A 10,150-nucleotide genomic window follows, 5' to 3' on the forward strand; every position below is an offset into this window, starting at 1 on the left:
CTTGCATACATTGTGATCTCTCAGTCAGTCGGGTTATGGTTATTATGATATATCATTTTCAATGAAGTTGAATAAAAAAACATTTAACTTCCGGGCAATGCCTTCAAAATAAAACAATCAACATCTTGTTTGCTGTTTCTGCCAACGACAAGATTTTTGTTTGTGTATAATTTCATCCTGGATTGTGGCAAACTACCTCAAGAAATGTGAAAAATGTCACACTTTATCGGGAGGAAAGACTAGAGCCGAGATATTTATTACTAAAAAAACAAAGCTGCTCAAACTCTGTAGGGTCAACGTCCGTTTACGTGATGTCGTCATAGCTGTACGTCCGGTTCAGAGGCCGGTTGAACCATGAACGGGCGTTGTTGTCACAGAGACTGCCATTTTGATTAGAAGTACTTTGCGCGCAATAAATGGTGTGAACTGGCTCTTCGGGAGATAGCGCCGTACTCTTAACTTTAAGGCTACATTATCTTAGCCAAAATGCTGTCCGCAGCCCAGTTACTCGACGAGTTAATGGGCCGAGATAGAAACTTGGCCCCGGACGAGAAGAGATCAAACGTGCGATGGGATGACGAGAGCGTAAGTTAGCATTCGGGCTCATGTTAGCCTAGCTGGTCTTTATAATGCAACGTATCGCTAATCAGTTAAGATACCTAGAGATTGATAGCATGTGGGAGCAGAGACCTGGCCCACATACGGCTGCGGTAAACCACTCAGTGTGTGATCGCAGTACGCGGATATGCTGGCGTTAAGCTGGCGTTTTGAGTGCTGTCTGTAGACACGCGTGCTGGTTAGTGGGAGTTTGCTAATGCTAACGGTACCTCAGTGGCTTACAATGGGGCTTATAACAGTACGGACCTTGCTCTGTTCTCTGTGCCAGGGTTTAAGTATCAACTGCTGATGCATTTACCTTCGTCCTACTTCGGTTGGTGGATCTCAAGTCAACTGGTAACTTGAGACATGATGATTAACATTTTAGCGTGCGATTCACCTTGGTTTGCACGACTTGCAAAGCTCATTTTGTTCGCAGTTAACCAAGGTTATCACTTAGGCTACTTTATATAACCATGGCTTCAGACTGCTCCTAAATGGGGGCATTTTGTCCCAAAATTTGACACAGTGCGAGTAGTTTTTCATCTACTTGTGCATGTGTAACCAGTAAATTTGTTTGTGTGTTTTTTTTTTTTTTTTTAACCATAATGAAACGTGGAAGAGGCGACTCAAAGAATCTGGTATCTGCCATTACAAGTGGCTGACCAATGTGTGTGAGGAAGGATTATGAATGAATATTTGCTTTGCACGTCAATTTATAGTGTGCGCCCCTAAATTTTCTTCTTGCACTCCAAAAATGTTAAGTTAGGAACCACTGTGCTCCTAGTGAATCTGGAGCCCTGATAACACTAACGTTAGGAGGCAGAGATGTGCATATATTTGATGATTTTTATATGTGAAACATTAAAAAAGTCCCTTTCTCATTAGGTTTGTCGATACTACCTGTGTGGGTTCTGCCCAGCTGAGCTGTTCACAAACACCCGCTCTGACTTGGGTAAGTCAAGAACTTGTGCATGTATTTACATGTTTAGTTCAGATGTATTAGATGGATGCATCAGTTATATTCAAATGCAATAATGTGAACTATTTCATGTTTCAGGGCCTTGTGAGAAAATCCATGACGAAAATCTCAGAAAAGTGTAAGTTCTGCTTGTGCTATAAGAATCCTTCTCTGTGTGATTTGGTTTTTCCTCTCATTAACATGCTTCTACCTCTTTTTTGTTCAGGTATGAGAAGAGCTCTCGGTTCATGAAGGAAGGCTATGAGCGGGACTTCTTGCGCTACCTGCAGTCACTCCTGGCAGAGGTGGAACGGCGGATACGTAGAGGGCATGCCCGGCTTGCACTTTCCCAGGCTCAGCAGAATGCAGGGGTTTGTGTTGTGTTTTGCAACATTGCTCTGTAACTTGTTCCTATAGCCGTATTTTCTTGATGAGATCTAATGAGTCATGAGAAAATTGTGGCCTTGGATTTTATAATCTAAAAGTAACATGGAAACTGTGTTGGCCAGAAAAAGAGAACACAACTTGTGTGGTTGCACCTGACAGTTTTGTTTTTTTTCCTGCAGGGTCCTGGTCCATCAGGAAAGAATGAGGAGAAGATTCAGGTTCTAACAGAGAAGATAGAAGACTTAGTTGTACAGGTTTGTAACAAATATGTTAATATTAGTTGCACAGGATGTTTCATATCACCTAAGTTCGCATTGACACCTCAGTGATCTGGTTGTCGGTGTTAGGATACTGCATTGTAACTTGTCTTCTGTTTTGTTTTGCTCAGATTGAGGAGCTTGGATCGGAGGGGCGAGTGGAGGAGGCCCAGGGGATGATGAAGCTGGTGGAGCAGCTGAAGGATGAGAGGGAGCTGCTTAGCTCCACCCCCTCGGTGAGTCACAGAGGCTCTGCTCATGTGTTACTATTAGGGGGTGGAAGGGTTCGCACAAGAACTCCAGCAGACGTCACTATTACCAGATTCAATAGTTAAACTGAAGTTTTGGGAAATAAGGTCACATGTTGTATATAAAGAACAGCCAGGCTGTACAGAAGCAGTCAGAGCAAAACCATGATGACCCACACATGTTGAATGGTGTGGGTCATCATGATTTTCTCCTGTTCGGTTGGAGTTTGGATAAGGCAGAATCAGTGACTTCCTTTAAAGCTCCTTTTAAAATCTGCTTTGATATTGCCGTTTTAACACCAAATTGTCCCGATTTACACTGAAGAATATTGCATGTTTTATCTCTTTAATTTTACATTGTTGTCAAAGAAAGGTCTGTGCGGCCTAAAATGCCGGATTTTGCAGCCACATCTAAGCGCTTTTGTTGCGATTAAATTGCGGGAGACAGCGAAAGTTGCGAAAAAAAAGTTGCAGTTTTGTTCTGAATAATTAAAAATCAAAGGAAAATTTTGAAATGCCACAAAATAATGTGAGGTCCTGTTATACCAGCAATTTTCCACTTGTTAGGAAAGGCACAGGGAAATTACATAGAGTTGAAAGTTATTTTACTTTTAATTAAAATGTCTGTTTAAAAATCGTGGTAAAACAACTGTTTTAAAACACCATTAAAACAGTCCAGTCTTTGAATAAAAAGGGGAGGGTGGCTACTCAAGTCCAGGGCCAGGGCCTTAGGATGGGGAAAGGGGATCCTGGCCACCGTCTGCTCTGCTCCGGTCCTGCGGTGGCGTACTGGATTCTCCCTCGGCGAGTGCTGCGGGGTTGACACAGCCTCGGGTGGTCAACCAGGACAGCTCACACACTCAACACATTCGACTCAGCTCGCGTTCCTTTACTTATCACTTTGTGCACATTGTGTCAAGTTTCTTGCCATCAGCCCAACCACGGCGTTCCTCCGTGGACTCACTTTCAACCACCGCTCCGTCCCGACTCTCTGCTGTGTAACTCGCTGAAAGCACCGACGATTGGTCCAATTTGCGGAAAAGTTGCGGTGATTGTACAAAATTGCAAGATCGCACAAATTCACAGGGATTGGTTAAATTTGCGTTAATTGTTGTGATCGCGACATTGCGAATTCCTGGTGGGACTGACAAATATGTTGCTTGTTACTTATTGCTGTTTTCTTCTGTGTTTTTTTTTTTTTTTGTCCAGACCATTGAGAGCTTTGCAGCTCAGGAGAAACAGATGGAAGTCTGTGAGGTGTGTGGGGCCTTCCTCATTGTAGGCGATGCACAGTCCCGAGTGGATGACCATTTGATGGGCAAGCAGCACATGGGCTACGCCAAGATCAAATCTACTGTAGAGGAGCTCAAGGTAACAGGATCACCTGTCAACAAGACCTCATGCATAGATGATGAGATACGATACACATGACTTGGGTTTCATAAGTTATTGTTACATTAGAACATTGTTGAATGTTTTCATGGTTTTCATTTAGCCGCAAGAAGAGCTGCAAGTTGATAAAACCATTTCTTACAAGTTCATTGTCCTGCAGCAGGTTATTCACCCTGAATTATTTTTGTTTTTAACTTTAAAATGGTCAACTTGTAACTTACATGTGAACTCGTCTTTACTTACTCCTAGGAGAAACTACGCCGCCGCTCAGAAGACCCTCAAGGTGAAAACCCAGCTCTGAAGAAGGACAGAGAAGACCGGGAGCGCGAAAGAGAGGAACGGGAGAAAAAGCGCAAAGAGGAGGAAGAGAAGGAGAAGGAGCGGGAGAAAGAGCGCGAAAAGGAGAGGGAACGAGAAAGAGAGCGGGAGCGCGAGAGGGAGCGAGACAGAGAGCGGGACAGAGATAGAGACAGAGACAGGGAGCGGGACAGAAGAGCACGGCGAAGCCACTCCAACAGCCGCCACTCCAGTCGGGCATCAGACAGGAAAAGGAGCAGATCCCGTGATCGGCGGAGGTCCAGGAGCAGAGACAAGGAGAGGGAACGCAAACGCAGCAGGTATGGTCGGCAGTTTTTTACCCATTCTTGGTCTAATTGCAACAGTGTGTCACTGTCAGCCTAAAAGGAAAAAGCTCCATATTTCAAACAAACATTACAACTTGGCTTGTCTAAACAACAGGATGCAGCATGTTAGACTTGTTGTTGCTACTTTGCATTTCTGGGCTGGTCAGCTAATGATCCTTTGTGTTTATTAAAAAAATTTGTGTCCACATTTGATCAGTGGGTTCATTTTTGAACCTGCATGCTCATACCACCAACAGTGAAATTACCTGGTACATCAAGCCTGCTGCCGAAAGTACCAATTAAAATGATGAATGCTATCAAAATTTCACTTCACCACCCTAATAGAAACGTCTCTCCTGGATTCGACAATTTAAATACCAGTTCTCTCGTAGTGAGCAGCAGTGAAAAGAAATAATTTCTTGGAATTTAGCCACAGACTCAAAAGCTACCTGCACACCTCAGTTGTCCAGAGAATGGCCATGGACAGTGTGTACCACTTTGATCGTCTCCTCGCTGCATCGCAGTGCATTATGTAATGTTTTTTGTAAAACACACCTGGCTGTTTCTGCAGGAGCCGGGACAGAGACAGGGAGAGGAGGCGCAGTCGAGATCGCTCTGACAGAAAGCGTCGCTCTCGCAGTCGCGACAGGAGGAGGTCACGCAGCTCAGAGCGCAAATCTCACCGCCACCGCAGCCGCAGCAAGGACAGGGACAAGGAAAGAGACAGGGACAGAGAGCGGTCATCGAAAGACAAAGGTGAGGACTTGAGATTTGCTTCGACAGTGTGTGCTCAATGTCGGCTACGATACAAAAATCCCCAACAGCAAGCAGACGTGGTAAGATTTTGACGATTGTGTGTGTGCGTTTTCTCAGACCGTAAGGCGACCGAGGAGAGGAGCAACTCTAAGAAAGACAAGCACTCGGACGGTGATGCAGCTCCCATCAAGGCTTCATCAGAAGCGGAGCCGATGGAGACAGAGGCCGCCGCCGCCTCTGCCTCCTCCCCTCTGCTCAATGGCCAGCAAGAGCTCCTCCAATCTGAAGGTGACACTCAGTCCAATTAAAACTGATCTGATAGGACCTCAGATCAGGCTCAGGTAAGTGCGTCCTCCTCCTCGCTCCCCTCTGGCTCTCAACCCAACCCACCACCCTCCCACTTCCCCTCCCCCCTCCCCCCATCTCCCCTGCCCACCCTCTCACCCTCCCTCTCCCACCCTGTTTACGTTCAGTTCAATGCCTATGATTTTGTCTTATGTACTATGTGCATATATCTTTATCCTGTTTTCAAATAGTGCATCATAATGTATGCACTGAAGATGAAGGACTAGGCCCGATGAATGAGAAGAAGGTAGAAAACATTCACACAAAGCCAAGAGGGAAAGGCCAGTGTAGCCCTGAGCAAACATGCCCGGAGGTACCCCTCGTTTTGTATCGGTTTTTGATCCTTATAGATGTATATTTGTCTTTGTGGACAAAATGGCAGAAGAAAAAAAAACATTAACTAATCCAATCAAAATTTCCTGCCTGTATTTACTTGTTTGTTTTTTTTAATCTATTTTGTTTTGTTTGTTTTATTCATTTTTAAGTAGGAAAATGTAATGATTTTTTTTTTAAGATATTACACTCCATATAGGGAGAAAAGTTCAGCCACTGTGTGTCTACATGTTTATTTATCTATCTACATGTATCTTGGGGATTCACTTTTTCATTAGTAAACACACAGAGATACTTTAAGCCTTCGTCAAAGGTGTATGTTTAAAAAAAAAAAAAACACAAGCCATTTCATAACTCAAATGCCATGGATTTGTTGTCCAGCTTACTGTGCCTGATAATGCCATGCAGTGTGTGTTTGGGGGGTGTTATAGCACCGGGGACCTAACGTAACTTACTAACTGGAGGGTAGGGTTTATCGAATGAATTGCAGCTGACTTCCATACCTCACACAGCGTTGGTGTTGTGAGCGAGACCACATGAGAAAAAGGGCAAATTAAAAATCATGGATACTCTCTGACTGTCAAACTGTGCAGGTACTCACCCCAGGTACTCCTTTCTCTACCCACATCCATTTCTGAATGCTGTTACCTGTCAGAAAAAAACAAAAACAATTCTGTACTTCTCCAAAACATGATCTTGACAGTTTGATTGTGTACTTAATGTGTTTCTTTGTTTCTTTATTTGGTAACTTTTGGGGAAAAAAGAAAGCATTTGATAGAAATGTCAAGAGACACATTTTTAAAATGCTGAGATGCACAGACAGGCTGCTTTGATATACCTATGCCAACTGATGAAAGTGCCCCTGACGTGTATATTATATTAATATTTAAGGTTTTGTTAGGTTGAGTTGGTTAAGATAATAATACACTAGTGCACTTTCACATTGGCAAAGGAAATATCAAACGGCTGTCACTAATTTAAAAATATTTATGTGAGGTAGTGACACGACTTTGTGGACTTTTATCAAAGTAAAAGTATTTAGAAAATACTTGGACATTCTCACTAAATTCAATGTGTTAGTAAATGGATAGTTAGTTGTGCATCATTAACAGTGTCTCCTGTGTCTTCTCCACTCTCCTCTGTTGCTAAATTGAGGGATATATGGGGCTAGTAGTCATGTAGGTGATATTGTTGCTCCAGTAGCAGCAGTCGTTGCTACAAACCCATGTGGTGGGATCTTTGCTGACATTGCATTTTGTGAACATTTTTTGCCCAACAGGGGAAGCTGGGATATCTGGTGGAGGAAGAAGTGGAAGAGCGCACCCATCCTTACCCTGAACCTGACACTACGCTGCTTAAAAACAAGGTGAACCACAAAATGTGTAGTGGCTTATTTTTAGAAAAAACATGAACATACATGTGTAAATGAGGAGAGAGGGGAAAAAAACAACATGAATCTCCATGTTCCATTACCTGTCGATCTTTTGGCTGGATGAGGGTAGTTGTGGTTCATCTGATGTATTTCTTGGTCTAGGTGTCAGCCAGACATCACGTTGAATACCAAACTTAGAGAAGTTCAGTACGAGTTTCTGTTATCTTATTTTGAAAATCTTTACACATCCTCATTGTTTCTTGGCATTTAGTGAAAATGAAATAAAAAAAATCAGTGCTTGTGGTTTTGTTTTGGTTTGTCAGGCTCCACGTCACTCCCTGACCTCCTTTTTAACAGTCAGTTGAAAAGCGTATGTACAATGTTAGACCCATGATAGGGCGTGTCTATTTCTCCTCCACTTAGAGCTCACATTGACTGCTCTTGTCCCCTTACTGTAAAATATACTGATTTAATTTTGATCAAAAGAATTTGAAGACTTAAGATTTGTTTAATTTTGCTCTGCTTTTAATGTCCTTGTTGTCTTGATGAATAAAAAGAAGAAACTTGTTAATGCCATGTGTATTTCTTTTGTTTTTCACTGATTCTTTTTGTATTTTTATACAATTAGTCTAATGATTGATATTTTCTTCATTTTTTGGATGCACCTTTGCCCCATTTTATAGATTTTAGTTTGTTTACAGCATTTTTCATTCAAAGTAAGCTTGTAAATGCTGTAGACTAAAACAGCCACCTCTTTAACATCATCATCAGTTCAACTATCAATGGTGCCATAAATAGCCCAGACTTATAGCTCTGTGGTCATCTTAATATAACTCTTATTAAATATTAACACTATCCTATTACTGCCAAGCTAGCAAAAACACATGGAGATACAATACAGTGAACTGCATCCTGGCTTAAAGCCATCTCACTTGGGAAAAATGGTTATTGGCTTTCATTTATTTCAGCAGTATGCTGCTTGACACCGCCTTGGGTGTGCTGTCTTTGCTGAATAGTGTGCATGTAGATGAGAAAAATTTACTTGCACCGTCTCAAATTTTAGGGGCAGTCTGGAGCCCTGCAATATGTTACAGGAGACATGATCTGAATGAGCTTTTCAGCACTAATGGATGCCTATTTGATGTCTTAAATTTAAATATCAAGGTTATGTCCATAGTAATTAACACCATGTGCTATTGGTTTGTCACATGGACACTGTGACTCTAGATTACATGCAGTAAGTGGTTTCCCTCATTTCCATTCATACACTGTGTTCCCTTAACACTGTCCATCTATGAGGCGCTGTGGCGCTGACCTTTTCAAGGTAGACACAGTACCTGTGGAGAAAGCTGCAGGTGTTTGTTAGTTTGTTATTTGAGTGTAATTAATAGCTACTTGGCACCCAGGTCAGTGTACAACCCAGGTTACGACCCACACCCAGCAGAGGGTTCACCACAGATGACCTGAAATCAGGCCAAAAATAGATAGAAACTGTTTCTGACTGTTGTCAGTATCACACTTGATGGTGGTTAGGAGTGTGATAAAGGACTGTGTTCAATGACTGCCACCATGTATAATTTGGTCACATTTCCTGCACTACAAAAAGCTTGAAATGGAAACTCTGGTCCTTTGGCACATTTCTCTTTTGTTCCATTATTCTGATTGTCAGTGAGGAAAATAGCAGCTCTGCACAGTCCCAAATTTAGGGAAATAAACATCTCTTGTGTGTTTATGTGCAAGCAAAAAATCTCTCAGTTACACATAATCACGCTTGATTGTGCGGGCGGACTGTGACATTGGCTCCTCGGTTTCTCTCTGGTGACTCGGCTCTGTCTCATTCTGACTCACGAACCTCTTGGCCCGTGAAAATAAGGCATCTTCTTCTCCCTCCCTGTCCCAGAACACCAAAGCAGCAGGTGGGCTTCGGATGGTCTGTTAACTTCAGGGACTAAAGCCGAATCATGGAAAAATGACCCATGCACAAGTGCTCAGTTCAGGGAAAACAAGATTGACACCAGGCAGTAGCAGATGTGACGTGAGACCGGATTTGTTATTTTGCTTTATAGCATATTTAAATGTACTTACCGTATATTGAGAAGTACCACTAGACTCCATTAATGGTACTTTACATTACTGAACAGCAGGAGGCAGTATGACCCCATTTTTTGACCAGACTATATACATAGCATGTGCACAACAGTGTGGATACAGTATTTCCTGAGACATTGAACCTATATCATAGATTGCTCATTCACCCACAGGAGCATTGAAGACACCCTGAGAATATTAACTCACTTTAAACAGTGTCACACTCAGGCAACATTAACATCCCATTTCTCTCTGCAGCACACAATCTGTACATGTCATTAGGAAAGCAGTATTTCCCCAGGGTGAGAGTTGCAGCCAGTGGAAAAACAGAAGGGAGAAACAACAGGAAGACAGTGAGCTGAAAGGACGGGGAGAATGAAAAAGTGATAGAGCAGGAAACAAGGGGTGAGATGGAGGGAGCCAGCCTGATGTGACGCTAAATAACCAGGGTGAAAAAAGGATAATGGAGATAGATTGTCCTCTACTTTCTCTACTTTTACCCCTCTTTCACATAGACACACAGTGGATCTGAAGAGAAGCTGGAGGGAGAGCAAGCAGCATGTAGATTATGCAGTAGAGAAGGCAATTCATCAAGTGCTGCCGGCGTGCTGTCTGATTAATGATCGAAACTCCAACACACACTCCCAGCTTATGTCAGATGTCAGTCATGTTCTGATGGGGGAATATAATTTCCCCTTAAGGCGTCTGCCATTTGTGCTGAGCTAGTGCCTGCTGCATACCCCATGTGCAGCTGTGGCTGAGTGTTTCACTTTATGTTATTACAGGATATG

The 10,150-nt window shown here is 42.8% G+C and overlaps 1 protein-coding gene across 3 annotated transcripts; it reads left to right on the forward strand.

Annotated features, from left to right (window-relative positions):
• The first annotated feature begins 384 nt into the window (after positions 1-384).
• On the forward strand, positions 385-7,838 carry luc7l3 (LUC7-like 3 pre-mRNA splicing factor). 3 transcript variants are annotated; one of them, XR_015036300.1, is made up of 11 exons: positions 385-585; positions 1,486-1,552; positions 1,658-1,697; positions 1,785-1,929; positions 2,125-2,199; positions 2,334-2,438; positions 3,660-3,821; positions 4,092-4,459; positions 5,037-5,221; positions 5,339-6,492; positions 7,179-7,838. XR_015036300.1 is itself a non-coding variant. In XM_085784481.1 (11 exons), exons 1-10 carry the CDS (start codon positions 487-489, stop codon positions 5,527-5,529), a joined length of 1,437 nt encoding a protein of 478 aa, XP_085640607.1. In that variant the 5' UTR covers positions 385-486; the 3' UTR covers positions 5,530-5,562; positions 7,179-7,838. The 3 variants fall into 3 exon arrangements, 2 of the variants coding, with proteins under 2 accessions (XP_085640607.1, XP_085640608.1); XM_085784481.1 differs by having other exon boundaries at positions 5,339-5,562; XM_085784482.1 differs by having other exon boundaries at positions 5,339-5,509; positions 7,179-7,334.
• Positions 7,839-10,150: the final 2,312 nt, after the last annotated feature.

This window comes from Trachurus japonicus, chromosome 8 (genome assembly GCF_045865225.1).
Source record: "Trachurus japonicus isolate A0001 chromosome 8, Traja_1.0".
Lineage (NCBI taxonomy): Eukaryota > Metazoa > Chordata > Actinopteri > Carangiformes > Carangidae > Trachurus > Trachurus japonicus.